The 17,638-nt window shown below is 43.2% G+C and overlaps 1 protein-coding gene across 1 annotated transcript; it reads right to left on the bottom strand.

Moving 5' to 3' along the window:
* Positions 1 to 3,336: 3,336 nt before the first annotated feature.
* Positions 3,337 to 15,306, bottom strand: LOC130403713 (transmembrane protein 255B-like). Its single transcript, XM_056608135.1, has 9 exons — positions 15,171 to 15,306; positions 14,571 to 14,713; positions 13,726 to 13,788; positions 9,325 to 9,414; positions 8,439 to 8,519; positions 6,326 to 6,408; positions 6,100 to 6,256; positions 3,945 to 4,037; positions 3,337 to 3,549 (listed from the first exon to the last, which is right to left on the bottom strand). The coding sequence occupies exons 1-9, from the start codon at positions 15,304 to 15,306 to the stop codon at positions 3,337 to 3,339; spliced, it is 1,059 nt and encodes a 352-aa protein (XP_056464110.1).
* Positions 15,307 to 17,638: the final 2,332 nt, after the last annotated feature.

The raw sequence follows: 17,638 nt of genomic DNA, 5'->3' as shown, positions 1-17,638 counted from the left end.
TTTACCAAAAGGGTGCATTAATGGAAGGTTCATAAATGTTACCAAGAAATCCTTAACTCTCAACTAGTAACAAATAACAGAGCATAAGAAACAGATAATAGATAAAAGATGATGCAGAATAAAGAATACAATTAAACTATTTCAAACTGCTGGAAGTGATAATTGTTATATGCTAGGCATTCCACCATTCTAACTATCTTTATACTCTACATGTGTTTACTTGGGCGGGCGCATCAGAGGAAGTGAGCAGGACGACTGTGATGGAGACGCCCTGCGGTACACCACACATGCAGGTTTTTGTGTGTATCGTGCCACACACACACACACACACACACACACACACACACACACACACACACACACACACACACACACACACACACACACACACACACACACACACACACACACACGTAGAGGCAGAGGGGGGATGGAGGAGTAGAAGGATGAGGTGGAGGAGGAGGAGGATGCTGAGAGGTGGTGAGAGGAGGAGTGGGAAGAAGAGTGAAGGGAGGAGGAGGGTTGAGGAGAGTGAGGAGGAGGAGGAGGAGAGGGACGGAGAGGAGGAGGAGTATTTGGGAGGATGCGAGGGAGGAGGAAGAAGAGGAGAGGGAGGAGAGGAGGGTGGAGATGGAAAGGGAGACATTAAAGTGTAGGGTGGGAGGATTTTCTCTGAAGAGTAAATGTGAGCAGATATAAATACATTTTATGTGAATGACATGACACCAGTTTCTTCTTCGGTTTCTTCTTCATACACATTTCCTTTATTCAAGGTCTAAATATATCAACACAAACACAAACATCAATGGTCAACAATGCAGATTATTTTATTATTTGTAACTTGAGACTGTGTCATTTGACAATCTTGTTGAAAATACACATCTATGTAAAACTGTTTTTAATATCGGTATGTGTTGTGTTTAGATCGTTCATCATAGCCCTGTGTGTCAAACGTTTTTCTTAATATTGTTTTAAGCGTGTATGCTAACGTAAGTGTGTACAGTTTTTAGGAAGCCCTTTGTATATAAATCATATTAGAATAGACAGAACATGGGTGCAGACACCAACAAACACTTGTTATTTCAACTCAGGATAGAGATCAGATCAGCCATCAAGAGTTAGGTCAAATTAAAGTAGGACAACAGGATCTAAAAACGCATATGTAACTATATTATGTATGTATAAATATAGCATAAGATATCGCAGAGGGATTTACCCACTTCACAGCTACAAAATACCTCGTCAAGAAAATGTCAAAAAGTGTATTGATACTCAACGTAAACTAATTTACTCATTCTTCGAATGACTCAGGATTGTAAGGGTGTGTCTTAATACCCCCCCCCCACCCCCTTCTCTGTTGTGAATAGTTTGAACTTCCTCAAAGTCCAAAATACCAAGCTTCATTCAGCTGAAACATCAGCGTGAGTGCATGCAATTTTTCACTGGCTTTTCTTATTAGCCAGGATGTTAAATAGACTACAACCTTATTATCAGCTTGAAGGAATAGAAGGAAAATGTACATATGTATGTGACCTTGCAATGGATTTAATGGAACATCATTTTCTGATACTAAATGCATTCACTTAATCACAATCACCCTCAATAACATAATCTTAATTTAATCATGGATTTATATTGTCCATCACTTTAATAATAAATAATAACAAATGTAATATCAGTCAATCAATGTGAATTTATGATAAGGGAAGGTTTGAAGGCGAGGAAATGATAAAGGGAAGTTATGGTTTGGTAACAGTAACAGGTTTTTGAAGGTTAGGCAATGTTGAAAGAAGGTTTGGTTCCGGTTAAGGTTATTGTCAAGGAAAGTAAGGTTATGGTCAGAGGATGTTAAGTTAAGGTAATGTTATGGTGAGGGGACGATTGTTTAGGGTAAGGTTATGGTAAGGGGGAAATTATTTAAGGTAAGGTTATGGTATTGGAAGGTTTGGTTATGGTGAGAGAAGGTTTGATTAAGGTAAGCTTATGGTAAGACAAAGCTTGGTTAAGGTTAGATAAAGGGTCGGGTATGTTTGGTTAACGTAAGTTAAGCTAAGAGGAGGTTTGGTTAGGGTAAGCATATGATAAAGTAGGATTTGGTTATGGTTAGTTAGCAGTAAAGGGTGGTGTGGTTAAGGTAAGGTTATGGTATGGTTTAATTAAGGTTATGTAACCATAAGGGCCGGTTTGGTAATGGTAAGGTTATAGTAAAGGAAGGTTTGATTAAGGTTAGTTAACAGTAAGGGGAAGTTTTGTTTGGGTAAGGTAATGGTAACAGGGGGATCGGTTACAGTAAGCTTATGGTAAGGGGAGGCTTTGTTATGGTTAGGTTATGGTAGGGGGGGGGGTGTTATGGTTAGATAAAGGTACTAGTAGGTTTGGTTAAGGTTAGTTAGGATAAGCGGAGGTTTGGTTAGGGTAAGGTTATGGTGAGGGAGACGCCTCATCCAATGAGGACGGGACGCTACGCCCTATAAAGGAAGGAATCGACGTCCCATAAAGACAGGACGCTACGTCCCATAAAGACAAGACGCTACGTCCCATAAAGACAGGAGGCTACGTCCCATAAAGACAGGACGCTACGTCCTATAAAGGAAGGACGCTACGTCCTATAAAGACAGGACGCTACGTCCTATAAAGACAGGACGCTACGTCCTATAAATAAAGAATGCTACGTCCCATAAAGACGCTACGTCCCATAAAGAAAGGACGCTACGTCCTATAAATAAAGAATGCTACGTCCCATAAAGACAGGACGCTACACCCTATAAAGGAAGGACGCTATGTCCCATAAAGACAGGGCGCTACGTCCTATAAAGGAAGGACGCTACGTCCCATAAAGACAGGACGCTACGCCCTATAAAGGAAGGACGCTACGTCCTATAAAGACAGGACGCTACGTCCTATAAAGGAAGGACGCTACGTCCCATAAAGACAGGACGCTACGTCCCATAAAGACAGGACGCTACGTCCTATAAAGGAAGGACGCTACGTCCCATAAAGACAGGACGCTACGCCCTATAAAGGAAGGATGCTACGTCCTATAAAGACAGGACGCTACGTCCCATAAAGGAAGGACGCTACGTCCCATAAAGAAAGGTTGCTACTTCCCGTTAAGACAGGACGCTACGTCCTATAAAGACAGGACGCTACGTCCTATAAAGACAGGACGCTACGTCCTATAAAGGAAGGACGCTACGTCCTATAAAGACGGGACGCTACGTCCAGGAGGACGTGACGCTACGTCCAGGAGGACGGGACGCTACGTCCAGGAGGACGGGACGCTACGTCCTGTGAGGATGGGAGGCGTGGCCATGAAGGTAGGTCGTCAGGAGGTCGCTAGTAGGCGTAAGGCGGGGGCTTCACGAAGGGGGTGTAGGCCGCGGCGTAGAGCACAGGGGCGTCAGGGGTGAGGGTGTAGAGGTCAGGGTGCCCCCCCTCCTCCTGGTTAGGCTGGGTGGGGGGGTGAGGCACCCGGGACTGGTCGGAGGCGTGGTGCTGCCCCTCAGGGTGGTACTGTGGGGTGTGCATCACCGGCTGGGTCAGGTAGGGCTGGGGGAGATCACATGACATGAGGTCGTTAAGCTGCCGCATCTCATTTAAGTTATGGCTTGGATATATGGATTATGGATACATCAATATGGACTTTTCAATGGCTTGTAACTCCTGGGCCGTATTATACCTAAAGGGGAGAGGGGTAAGGGGAGTCAGGGTTAGGTGTGTGTGTGTGTGTGTGTGTGTGTGTGTGTGTGTGTGTGTGTGTGTGTGTGTGTGTGTGTGTGTGTGTGTGTGTGTGTGTGTGTGTGTGTGTGTGTGTGTGTGTGTGTGTTTGTGTGTACCTGCATCGGGTAGGTGGGTTCGGGTCAGGGTTAGGTGTTTGTGTGTGTGTACCTGCTGGGTTAGGTGTGTGTGTGTGTGTGTATGTGTGTTTGTGTATGTATGTGTACCTGCATCGGGTAGGTCATCATGTGCTGGGTGGGGTTGTAGAGGAAGTGGGGGAGGGGTGCCGGGGATGGAGTCACATGGAGGGACGGCTTGGGCTGCAGAACATATCCCAGTACAAACAGTTAATAAAGCCTAAATATATCAGAACACCCTGTTAATAAAGACTAAATATCCAAAATACACCTTAATATAGACTAGGGGCACTATTTTAACGGTCTGAAATGCAAGTGAGAAGCGCCAAGCGCAAGTAGCTTTGTGGCCGGTTCTATGGCGACTTTGCTATTTGCTGGCGCAAAAATGGCTCTTGACTCTTCACTCTAGCTAGTGCCAGCTCCCATCCCCTTTAAGAGCCATGAGCGCATTTGAATCTGACGAGTTGATATTTTGACAGCGCGTCTACAGTCTCCGATGAGACAGATGCACATGAATTTCAAACTTCAAATGGCTCAGTTTTTGGCCAAATAATATGGCCTAATTCACGCATGGAATAAGGTTTTCTTCCACAACTTCAGAGTCCTCAAATAAATGTATGATATATGCAATACATTATAAACATTGTTTCTTATCAGTATTGTATGGATTATCGTTATCGACTTGGGTTCCTAATATGCATGTGTCCCACCGTTAATATACATTGCCATGGACTGTATTATGTGTAACGTGTTTAGTTTGCGTGTAGTTAAATAGATGGACGCACGCGCGCGCGCATTCATTAATTATTTTACACCTACACACACGCACGCCCGCATTCATTCATTCTTTTTAACACTCACTCGCGGTAAAACAATCTCACGATAAAATACTCATCTATCCTAAAAGTTATGGGCATGTACAATATGTCTGTGTCAAGAAAATATGTGTTTGCTGTACGGTGTTTGCAGATGCATTGATTTAAAAGTACAACTTATTACCGCTGTATCAGCTGTTCTTTCCCAAATAATTTACCAAGAATGTGGGGCTAGGTAGATGAGAGAAGCAAAGTGTGTGCGCAAGGTGCCCAAGCAACATTATGCATGCGCCCTTAAAATAGCATCTGAACAACCCGCCACTGACTTTAAACCAGGTATTTCCTGGTTTGTGGTGTGATTTCTGAAACTGCAAAATAGCACCAGGGAACGTTTGCGCCAGAACACGCCTCCTCCTTTCGCCGAGCCGCCCCTTGGGGTGCAAGATCATTCCCTAATTTACCGACGCGTGGCGCAGGAGGGAAAAGAACGCTCTGCGCCAGTTACAAACTAGCAACAACGACACATGCGCCAGTGAGAAAGTAAATTGCGCCGGATGCAAGACGGGGCCCTAGGTGTGTGCAGCGATGACCCCGTCTAGGATGGGTGCATCCCACAGTAACATACACAGTAATTAAGTAACCTAAAGATAAAACGACATATCCCAGAACACAGTTGGTATCGACGTAATCTTGGATCGAGCTACAATGTGTGAACTTCTCGGGGCTGAAATGGCAAAGAGCCTGGCCCGGAAATGACGAATGCAAGTGGCAGAGTAACTCATGTTTCCTGTTGTGTTAGAGAGATATTCTACCCCAGAAAAGTGCCATGATTCCTGCACAAAGTAAAAGGTGTTCAATGTCAACTTTAGGTACACCGACTAAGAAGAATAGCTGTAGGCCTACACTGGTCACAGACTAGCTGGAGGGCTAAGCTGGTAACAGACTAGCTGGAGGGCTAAGCTAGTAACAGACTAGCTGTAGCGCTACACTGGTAACAGACTAGCTGTAGCGCTACACTGGTAACAGACTAGCTGTGGGGCTACACTTTATTCAATAAATAAACTGGATTAAATGTCTCTTAAACTAATCTATCCAATTATAATATCAAAAATTACTATAGGATATCAAACAAAATCAATATGTGTGCGTCGCGCTGCGGACGCACATCGCCATATGTTCTCGACTGCTGGATTCGTTATTATTCTTTCGTTTCATATAATTATAATGCCAGGGTCTACGCAATATGCACACTGTAGAATTTTGAGATTCTAAAGGATTTGTTATAATTTGTTCTTCGATATAATTATGTAAATAAATAGCTATGATAATAATAATGCCATAGTTGCCATTTTTATTATATAATTATATACTGAATGTATATATATATATATATATATATATATATATATATATGGGGTAGTCCAGCTCACCAGGTCCTTGTAGGCTCCAAGCAGTGCGGCGGTGATGATACCCAGGCTGACAGCAAGGATGTTGAGGCACACAGAGGTCCAGAGCAGCCGGTGGAGGTGGACCACATCCCAGCAGCTGTTCACCCCCTCGAAAATACGGTACTGCATAGCGGAATAGCTGAGAGCAGACAATATAATGTTAATACATTATATTACATTGTAATACATTGATAAAGTGTGTTAATACCTATGACATTTGTAGCAGCAGTAACAGCTGTTGTGCCTGACTTTCATCCTGCATCCTGTTCCTTGTTGCGAGGGACAGTGAATCTGAGGAGGGGGAGGTGAGGGTGGAAAATAACAATGCTTATCAATCATTGATATTTAAAATAACAATGCTTATCTATCATTGATATTTTTTTCTGCATGGCAAAAAGAAAAGTTATGTTCACAAATTAATTAAATGGCAATTGTTTTTTCTCACTCATGTTTCGATATTTTTTTATAAAGTACGATTTCCTATTCTACGATTATGATACATTGTTTATTACTTGCGCGGGTTTTTTGACATTATTTTGACATGGAGGTGATTCACATCTTGTGGCGTCTCTAACTGATTGGACAAAGAGTTCCTACAATTATTTTGTGGTTGAAATCAAAGTCTAAAGCCTAAGTCATCGAGATCAAGAGGTTGGAGTAGTATGACTTGCTGAACTTGACGGTACCCTATCCAGGATCTGTCTGTTTTTATTGTTTTCTGTCTCATCAAATGATAATACTTTCAAGCTTAAAAAATCATGCAACATATTTGTCCTGTAGTTCTTTACATAGCCAGTAGTGTGATACGTAGGCTAGTTCCATTTAGAGCACTGGTAACCGGATTTGGTAACCCTAAAAGTATTTATCATGATCAAGGTGATACAATCCAATGTTGCTTTGAAAATGCGCACAAAAGTGAGACGGATTACGTGATCCTCGATAGCCAAAAATGGGATTTCCAAATCTAAAAAAAAATACATTCTTTGTGGGCCCAGAGCGTCTGGTGGTCATTAGACAGTACTGCATGCTTTGAGAGTGTGTTGGATCGGATCGGTTCAAATCAAATCTAAAGAACTGTCAAAGCATGCAGTACTGTCTACTGACCACCAGAAGCTGCACGGCCAGGAAACATAAGATCACAACTGTAGAGACGCCCAGTGTTGCAACTTTAGAGCGTGCCCTTCCCCACTTGAGGGAGCTCTTCTCTCAACCATTAATTTCCCCATCAGGGGTTTCTGTGTTTCCAGTAGAAGGCATATTATTACTACCTGTGTGTAGTATTGTGGTGCAGTACTAGTACCTCTGTGTAGCATTGTGTTGTAGTATTAGTATAGTACTACTACCTGTGCGTAGTATTGTGTTGTAATACTAGTACCTGTGTGTAGTATTGTGTCGTAGTACTAGTACCTTTGTGTAGTATTGTGGTGTAGTACTAGTACCTGTGTTGTAGTACTGTGTTGTAGTACCAGTACCTGTGTGTAGTATTGTGTCGTAGTACTAGTACCTGTGTGTAGTAGGTGTCGTAGTACTAGTACCTGTGTGTAGTACTGTGTTGTAGTACTAGTACCTGTGTGTAGTACTGTGTTGTAGTACTAGTACCTGTGTGTAGTTCTGTGTTGTAGTACTAGTACCTGTGTGAAGTATTGTGTTGTAGTACTACTACCTGTGTGTAGTATTGTGTTGTAGTACTAGTACCTGTGTGTAGTATTGTGTCGTAGTACTAGTACCTGTGTGAAGTATTGTGTTGTAGTACTACTACCTGTGTGAAGTATTGTGTTGTAGTATTACTACCTGTGTGTAGTATTGTGTTGTGGTACTAGTACCTGTGTGTAGTATTAGTATAGAACTAGTAGCTGTGTGTAGTATTGTGTTGTAGTACTAGTACCTGTGTGTAGTATTAGTATAGTACTAGTACCTGTGTGTAGTATTAGTATAGAACTAGTAGCTGTGTGTAGTATTGTGTTGTAGTACTAGTACCTGTGTGTAGTATTAGTATAGTACTAGTACCTGTGTGTAGTGTGTTGTAGTACTGGTACCTGTGTGTAGTAGGTGTTGTAGTACTAGTACCTGTGTGTAGTATTGTGTTGTGGTACTAGTACCTGTGTGTAGTATTGTGTTGTGGTACTAGTACCTGTGTGTAGTATTAGTATAGTACTAGTACCTGTGTGTAGTATTGTGTTGTGGTACTAGTACCTGTGTGTAGTATTGTGTTGTGGTACTAGTACCTGTGTGTAGAATTGTGTTGTGGTACTAGTACCTGTGTGTAGTATTGTGTTGTGGTACTAGTACCTGTGTGTAGTACTGTGTTGTAGTACTAGTACCTGTGTGTAGTAGGTGTCGTAGCCGTATCCCAGGGTACTTGGGTAGAAGTCACAGCTGCCGTCCAGCAGCGGCTGAATGTCCTGCACAACAGCACACCTCAGGTGAAGTCATGTGACGTGTGATGGGGAAGTCATGTGACGTGTGATGGTGAAGTCATGTGACTTGTGATGGTAAAGTCATGTGACGTGTGATGGTGAAGTCACGGGACGTGTGATGTGAATAATAAGGAGGTTTGATTACTGACAGTGATGGTGAACGTGTGGTTGTGAACGTCTGGTTATTAAGGTGTGGTTGTTAAGGTGTGGTTCTGAGGTGTGGTTGTGAAGGTGTGGTTATTAAGGTGTGGGGTATTAAGGTGTGGTTGTGAAGGTGTGGTTGTGAAGGTGTGACAGTGAAGGTGTGACAGTGAAGGTGTGACAGTGAAGGTGTGACAGTGAAGGTGTGACAGTGAAGGTGTGGCTGTGAAGGTGTGGTTGTGAAGGTGTGGTTGTGAAGGTGTTTTTGTGAAGGTGTGGTTGTGAAGGTGTGGTTGTGATTGTGTGATATTGAAGGTGTGGTTGTGAAGGTGTGACAGTGAAGGTGTGCCAGTGAAGGTGTGGTTGTGAAGATGTGCCAGTGAAGGTGTGGTTGTGAAGGTGTGGTTGTGAAGGTGTTTTTGTGAAGGTGTGGTTGTGAAGGTGTGGTTGTGATTGTGTGATATTGAAGGTGTGGTTGTGAAGGTGTGACAGTGAAGGTGTGGTTCTTTGGTGTGATAGTGGAGATGTGTTTGTGATTGTGTGATATTGAAGGTGTGTCTGTGATCGAGTGATAGGATTGGTGTGACGGTGAAGGTGTGGTTGTGAAGGTGTGGTTGTGAAGGTGGGGTTGTTAACGTGTGATACATACTATCCACTCGCCAGCGATCACCCCGTCGAAAATGGCACAGAAGAAGGCAGCAATGACTCCGAGACTGATGAAGATTATAGCGGCTATCAACTGGAGGTGGAGAGGGGATGGGGAGAGGAGAGAGGAGGGGTTGGAGAGAGGAGAGGGGGAGAAGAGTAGGAAGAGGTGGGGAAGAAGTGGAGAGGAGAGAGGGGAGGGGGAGAGGAGAGGAGGAGGAGAGGTGGAGAGGATAGGGAAAGAGAGACAAGACATACTAGTCAACATAATATCATACGTCATATGTTATATAACATAACACCTGTGACGCTGCTACCTGCATGACTGTCATAGGTCAAAGATAATAATATATTATATATTGATTTAATATAATATAAAAACAGTAATAATAAACATCATTATATAATCTTTATATATTTATACATAAAAATAATAAAATGTAAATGTATTTCTTTTATTTGTATTTAATATATTATAATACAGGAGCTAGAGTTTTGGTTCAGGGTAAAGGGTTAAAGTGCTGCTGGGTTAATGTTCTGCTGTATCCCCATGGCCTGCTGGGTAATAAAGTGTTCTGCTGTAGTGCTACAAGGTGACCCAGAGGAGCGTCTGAAATACATCCAGAAGCTATCAGACCAGGGAGGGAGGTGATTGACCCAGCCGTCTAGCACCGCAGCCCGGGTCAGTGGAGCCGGGCACAGGCCCCGGAACACTTCCAACGAGAAATTAATTGTCCGTTGTTCGTACAGACAAATTGGCAGATTTGTGACCAAATCATAGCGCCAATTTGGTCTTCGGACACAGCAGGGAGCTCTGACCAACTAGTCCAATACACAGCGTCCTTCCATTTGTCATCGATTCCACGTGAATGATTGGTCTCAGCTCAGACTACATTGTTCCCTCCTTGGTTTAGATTTAGTTTGAAGTATGTACAACCAGTCCGTGGCCCATCCCTGGATCCTTTGGAGCTCAACATTATATAATGATCAGCTCTTTTGTGGGAGTTATTTTCCAGTGCTCTTGGGGGCCCTCTGGTGGCTATGTGGACCCTAAGCAGGTGCTTAGCTGCGTATGTGTGGGGCCAAACCTGTTCACAACTCTGATTACTAGTGTTGACATCAATCCAGTGTCCAGTGTAGATAGGCTTGGAGCAGCAGTGAGATGCCTTGCTTGAGTCTGCATGTGAGTGTGCCACTGTAGATAAGGGCGGTGTAACATACACCAGCGTTGCTACGGTCATTAAAATGTAACAAGCAAAGAAGCTGACAAGACGCACAGATGCCATGGACTGAAAATCTCTCTATCCCTGTCTATCGCTCTCTCGTTCTCACTCTCTCTAACTATCACTCTATCTCTCTATCGCTTAATCACTCTCTCTGTTGCTCTCTATCTCTCAATCACTCTTTCTCATCAGTGTCTCATCAGTGTCTCTTTATCTCTTTCTCCTCTCTTCTTTCTCCTTCTCTCTACAGTATAGTATTGTAAAATAAATGCCATACCCTCTCACACTGAATCAGTATGTTTGTAAATGCACTAACATTTCGGCTGCACCGTAACATAAGATTGGGACATGAGCACGCAACACCTCATTCATTATTTACATACCACACAAACACACACATGTGCGCACAAACACACACACACACACACACACACACACACACACACACACACACACACACACACACACACACACACACACACACACACACACACACACACACACACACACACACACACACACACACATACATACCCCTTGTTCTCTGTTTACTTCAGTTTATATGTGTTCACCTCTAACTGATATATGCTAACAGGTATAACGACTAAAAATAACTAATAAGTTGTTAAACAAACTTAAGTCAACACTAGAATCGAGCAGTGTTCAACATTATAAACACAAAGGGGAGGATATTATATGTTAGGTAAATATATATCATATATAATCTTGCAATATTTGCTTTATATATAATTTATATGTAAATATATTATATATATATATATCTCACAATAAAATATATATATAATTATATAATATCTATAATATATTTAGTATATATAATATGTTGATTTATTATATCATACTTATTATAATAAATGGTTTACATAGTATATAAAAATATATATATAATTATACGATATATATAATATCACATATAATTATATATTTATTAAAGAATAGATAATTTATCCCTGACAAGGACCACAGTTAGGGTTAGAATTGCTCCAGGAGTCCGGTATCAGGATGATACTGGAGATGTGCAGGTCACCTGATCACCTGATCACCTGATCACCTGATCACTGGGTCACCTGGGCTGAGAATACATTAGGGTTTTTTTACACATGGGTGGGGTTCTACCCACGGAGCTCAAAGGACTGTTATAGTTACATGGGAGATGCTACATGGTAGCATTCTTACAGAGCATCTTGCATTGGCATCCCAAATGTCAATGTAAACCATTTGAGAAAATCATGAATGAAGCAGGCCTTAAGGGTCTTTGCCTCACATTGCCAGACCCATTCGCAAATACATATTTGTCTGGCACCTCTCAGTTAAGTTTTCATTTCCAAGGGGCATTATCAACGAGGGCTGAGGGTTCACCAACTCACCGGCTAATATCAACCCCCGCAATTCTAATTGTATTACGCAATAGTATAGATCTTGTATAGTAATCATATCAAACATGCCCCATATTAGATAAATAGTTGTGATTTGCCCGCCCTGGGCCAGGTCTGCTGGAAATCTGTCTGACAGGAGGAGGGCCAGATGCATATGTCACAGAAAATAAATCAAGAGCTAACAGATTTGTTTCGTTACCATGCAAGAAGACACCAGTCTTTAAGAAGACAGTTCCTCCTTCTAGAAGACACCATTCTTTAGGGAGACAGTTCCTCCTTCTAGAAGACACCATTCTTTAGGGAGACAGTTCCTCCTTCTAGAAGACAGCATTCTTCAAGAAGACAGTTCCTTCTTCTAGAAGAGACTAACCTTTAAGAAGATAGTTCATCCTTCTAGAAGACACCAGCCTTAAAGAGGACACTTCCTCCTTCTAAAAGACCCCAGTCTTTAAGAAGACAGTTCCTTCTTCTAGAAGACACCAGTCTTTAAGAAAACAGTTCCTTCTTCTAGAAGACAGCAGTCTTTAAGAAAACATTTCCTTCTTCTAGAAGACACCAGTCTTTAAGAAAACAGTTCCATCTTCTAGAAGACACCAGTCTTTAAGAAAACAGTTCCATCTTCTAGAAGAGACCAGTCTTTAAGAAGACAGTTCCATCTTCTAGAAGACACCAGTCTTTAAGAAAACAGTTCCTTCTTCTAGAAGACACCAGTCTTTAAGAAGACAGTTCCTTCTTCTAGAAGACACCAGTCTTAACGAAACAGTTCCTTCTTCTAGAAGACACCAGTCTTTAAGAAAACATTTCCTTCTTCTAGAAGACACCAGCAGACACTACAGGTATTGGTGGACCCTCACCTTCAAGTGTAAAGGAGCAGGTCGGTCAGGGGTCAGGTATTGGTCCGGTAGCATGTTTAGCAACATTTCAGCTGGGATCACCTGAGCCTGCTCCTGGTACTCTTATTCCAGGGAGCTCTGCTCCAGGTATCTCTGCTCCAGGTATTTTGATATGAGTTACAGGTATGTCCTTTGCATAGGTGGCTCCAGGAGAAGCAAAATGATCAGACCGATCCTAATATAATCTACCTTCACATGGTCGGTCAAGTGACCATGCCAGAACCAATCCAGGGCCAGATAATCTGATTGGCTGCTTATTCCTGAAGGATGATGTCATCAGGCATCTATTCGGTTCCAGCTGTAACCCGATTCTCCAGTACCCCCTTGTAGGTCAGAACCTCAATGTGAGTCAGAACCTCAATGTGAGTCAGTACCTCCATGTCAGTCAGTACCTCCATGTCAGTCAGTACCTCAAAGGAGGTCAGAACCTCCATGGAGGTCAGAACCTCCATGTGAGTCGGTACCCAAATGTAGGTTCAGTACCACTTAAGTCAGTACCACCATGTAGTTCATTACATGTAGGGTCAATACCTCCATGTAGGTCATAACCTCTAGGTAGGGTCCGTACCATTATGTAGTTCAGCACCATGTAGGTCAGTACCTCCATGTAGGATCAGTACCACTTAAGTCAGTTACTCCATGTAGGATCAGTACCACTTAAGTCAGTTCCTCCATGTAAGATCAGTAGCTCCATGTATGTCAGCACCATGTAGGTTGGCTAGTTTCTCTTACACATGTTGGCCCCTGTATCTGGTAGGTAATATTACTGGTACCTGTATCTGGTAGGTTCTGTTACACCTGTTGGTACCTGGACCAGGTAGGTACTATTACTGGTACGTGTTTCTGGTAGGTTCAGAAAGACCTGTAGGAACCTGGACCAGGTAGGACTCACCATGTGCCGTCTGTTCTCCTGGAGGTGCATCCCAACGAGGCCTAGGAACGCTCCAAAAGTCAACTGGAAGAACAGGAGAAGGCAGCTTTACACATTGTTCCGTACCCTAATGGTGTTTTCGAAATGCCTCGTACACCAACCAAATGATTGGCACGAGTTGACCTAATTTCCAGGCTTGTAGCACTTATAGCGTTCCTGTTTGAGTTTGCGGGCATCTCTACAAGAGTCAGGGAAAGACAGTCATTGGCTAGTCATTGTTATTGTTAGCTACATTAGCCTTTTTATCAAACAAACAACAACACTTTATATTGTATTGCACAAACAGCAAGACTGTGCAATGGATAAATTGGTGAACGGATTAAAGCAGCAATGTAACCAAGTGTGCAAGAGCATTTGAAATCAACATTAAAATGACCAACGTGGCACAAATACAAAGAAAATACATCTCATTATGGGCGCAGCCATCCTTTATTTTGTCAAGTCGTACAGTTAACATCGCTGAACTTGGTGGACTCTCAGAAAGGTAATTGGGAAAGGTTAAAAGGGGGCTTTGACTAGTGGACGTTGTTATGATCGTACATGTAGAATAACTACTTTAACTAGTGGATGTTGTTATGACCGTGGATGTAGATTAACTACTTTATGACGACTACATGGCAGCAAAATAACCACTAGTAGATTCATTCTCATATTTTATTGCTATACGAGTGGAGTTGAAATCTTGCAACTAACTGTCATACTGACCAACAGCTCTACAGATGTTTGCATTCATGTCAATAAATCCTTTTCTGTCTGCCCAATAAAGGACTGTGATGTTGGGGTTGGCTGAGGAAGGCCTTACTCACTATGACTCCGGAGTAGTAGCCGGATACCGCTACGTTGTCGGTGAGTGTGGCGCAGACCAGACCTACCACCAACACCACCAGGGAGAGGGCGAACAGGACGCCGGTGAGTTGGTGAACCCTCAGCCTCCGCTTGTTAAAGCATTCTAAGAGAGAGAGAGAGAGAGAGAGAGAGAGAGAGAGAGAGAGAGAGAGAGAGAGAGAGAGAGAGAGAGAGAGAGAGAGAGAGAGAGAGAGAGAGAGAGAGAGAGAGAGAGAGAGAGAGAGAGGGAGAGAGGGGGAGAGGGAGAGAGGGGAGAGACAGAGAGACAGACAGACAGACAGACAGACAGACAGACAGACAGACAGACAGACAGACAGAGGAGGCATATTAGCTAGAAAAGTCTGGATGTCAAGGACATCAAATGTTTGGTCAGAATGTATTTTTATTATTAATTGCAAGAACATGGGTATGTTTACGCTAAAAAGATAATTAAACAATTGGACATCTCTCTTCCGCGTGCGCTCGCACACACATACACACAGGCACGCGCACACACTTCTATCTATCACACACAGATTTCCTGAGAAACGTAGCAAAAGCAGCGGTGGGACTAAAGACACCTGCCGGGTCCTGGTCGTCGCTGTTCGGCTGCTGGGGGGTCGTCTGGAGGGTCTGCTGGAGGGTCTGCTGGGTGGTCTGCTGCGTGGTCTGCAGGGGGGTCTGCAGGGGGATCTGCAGGGTCGCCGGCGGCTGCATTCTCACTGCACCGATGATTTCCCGATTAGGGAAGTAAATAACAAATCCAAAGTAACAATAAAGTAGTCCACGGTGTTTTAGTCGAGACCTTCGGTGCCTTTGACGACTCAATGCATCCCCCGTGGTCACGTCGCGATGCAACGGGTAGCCTACGAAGTTACCTCAGATCTGCTCCCGATATCGATACGTCCACACCGATACCTCCGCACCGGTCCACTTCCTCAATCTGTCTTCAGCCAGCCGACGCTAAACCGGGACGCTCACATATCTGGACGTATTCCTTGAATTGCTCTTCCAAGTAGACGGACGTAGAGAGTATGAGAGAGAGAGAGAAGAGAGAGAGAGTGAGAGAGTGAGAGAGAGAGAGAGAGAGGCTAGTAAAACAATGAATACTAATAAGTAAATTGGTGTGTACCTGCAGGGTTAGTGTGTGTGTGTGTGTGTGTGTGTGTGTGTGTGTGTGTGTGTGTGTGTGTGTGTGTGTGTGTGTGTGTGTGTGTGTGTGTGTGTGTGTGTGTGTGTGTTAAATAACATTCACATTAAAGCTCTTAAATGATTGGCATCATTACAGGTGTAGTGTGGAGAATTAAGTGGCAACTAGTGGAACAGACTTGGAAGAAATAGAATATAATATTCTTCAATATGTTTTAATAAGGGAAAAGTCCCATGGTCATATGACTCATTGTGTTCTCGTTACCTTGGAATCACAATTTTACATCTACATGCTTTTCTAATTTCAGCAAAAAAAAAATCTGTTTCGGGCCTAAAGTACGATTTTTTTTAATTTTACGGCCATTGTAAGTTCAAATTCTGTCAGAAAAATTATCACAGAAATTACAATAAAAAAGTGAATATGATAGGCCTACGAACTCTTAAGACGTTGTACTTTAAAACATACTTTACACATGACTTTGATGGGTTTGCATGGAAATAACATGAGACTTTACAGCTTTTGGTGTGAACGCACACTAACAGCATCGGCATAAGTTTATTGGCTCTCCAGCCTAATTAATACTAGCTTGCGACTAAAACAACTTGCTATGAAACTTCCCTTAAAGAGCCCATGCCATTAAAATCACATTTTTCCTGTTGTTTGTTAAATAACATAGGTCTGAATAAGTTTGTGAGCTGTGGTAAGTTTGAAATCTATGCAGTTTGTCTGCTGAATGCAATAGGCAATGAAAGGAAAAAGGCAGAAGAAATGAGCCGATCTGGATAAGGTGACACTGTGACGTAGCGTTGTCAAACTATTATTCATGGCCCTGCCCACTTGGTTGGTTCGTAACCACCCACAAGAATTCTGAAGGAGTCGTGATTGAGCTAGTGCTAAATGCTAATACGTGTATGGTAGTTGCTTAGTTCGTAGTAACAGGCTAGTTACAGAATTTTGAATGCAATGGCAGAACGACATCGAAGTACATGAACTGCGACATGCTGCCTGCCGCCGGTTGCCGCGGCGCGAGGCACCACCGCCGTGAAGCACCACCGCCCGGCAGCGGGCAGCCGGGCGGTGGTGCCTTGCGCCGGCAGCAGGCAGCGCGCGGTTCTGTCTACTACAGATTGATGTGGAAGTGGAAGAACCAGAGACGTCGGAGAACCTGACGAAGTCCTTTGTGATTTATTATATCGTCTGGACGTGCACACAGCTTTTGGCCGTGATAATATGTATTATTTGATATAGATATCTATGTATTATATGATATTATTTAGATATAGAGCTCCAGGACTGTAACGCAAGTGTTGTACACTTCCTTGTTATTTGGATAACCGTTCTGCTGTTGGTGTGATGGCATAACACGTCGGACTCTCGTCTATGGTATTTCTACAACTAGACCCGTAGTGGGGGTTATCTCAGCCATGGTTGAGAATGAATTGGGGGAAAGGAACTTTGGCTTTGACTCCCTGAAGTCATGAACCACGACATGGAGGAGAAAGGGATTGTTGACCGCGGTCGTCTCCCGCCGGAGCCTATGGACCACCGCCTCGGCTTCAGGATGCAGTGATTAGCGCTGACCGCTGCCGAGGCGGCGGGAGGCAGGGCTCAAGCGGGATACATTCGCGGCCAACAATCCCTTTCTCCTCCATGTCGTGGTTCATGTAGCCTACTTCAGGGAGTCAAAGCCAAAGTTCCTTTCCCCCAATTCATTCTCAACCATGGCTGAGATAACCCCCACTACGAGTCTCGTTGTAGAAATACCAGAGACGAGAGTCCGACGTGTTATGCCATAACACCAACAGCAGAACGGTTATCCAAATAACAAGGAAGTGTACATCACTTGCGTTACAGACCTGGAGCTCTGCTCTATATCTAAATAATATCATATAATACATA

This window comes from Gadus chalcogrammus, chromosome 14 (genome assembly GCF_026213295.1).
Source record: "Gadus chalcogrammus isolate NIFS_2021 chromosome 14, NIFS_Gcha_1.0, whole genome shotgun sequence".
NCBI lineage: Eukaryota > Metazoa > Chordata > Actinopteri > Gadiformes > Gadidae > Gadus > Gadus chalcogrammus.
This window is presented reverse-complemented; position numbering and strand designations above follow the sequence as displayed.

Excerpts from the sequence above, each read along its gene's own strand:
- LOC130403713 (XM_056608135.1), bottom strand. The coding sequence starts at position 15,306 with ATGCAGCCGCCGGCGACCCTGCAGATCCCCCTGCAGACCCCCCTGCAG. Across the intron at positions 4,038-6,099 it reads TTGGAGCCTACAAGGACCTG|CCCAAGCCGTCCCTCCATGT; the intron begins GTGAGCTGGACT and ends TATGTTCTGCAG. Across the intron at positions 3,550-3,944 it reads TGATGACCTACCCGATGCAG|CCCTACCTGACCCAGCCGGT; the intron begins GTACACATACAT and ends GATCTCCCCCAG.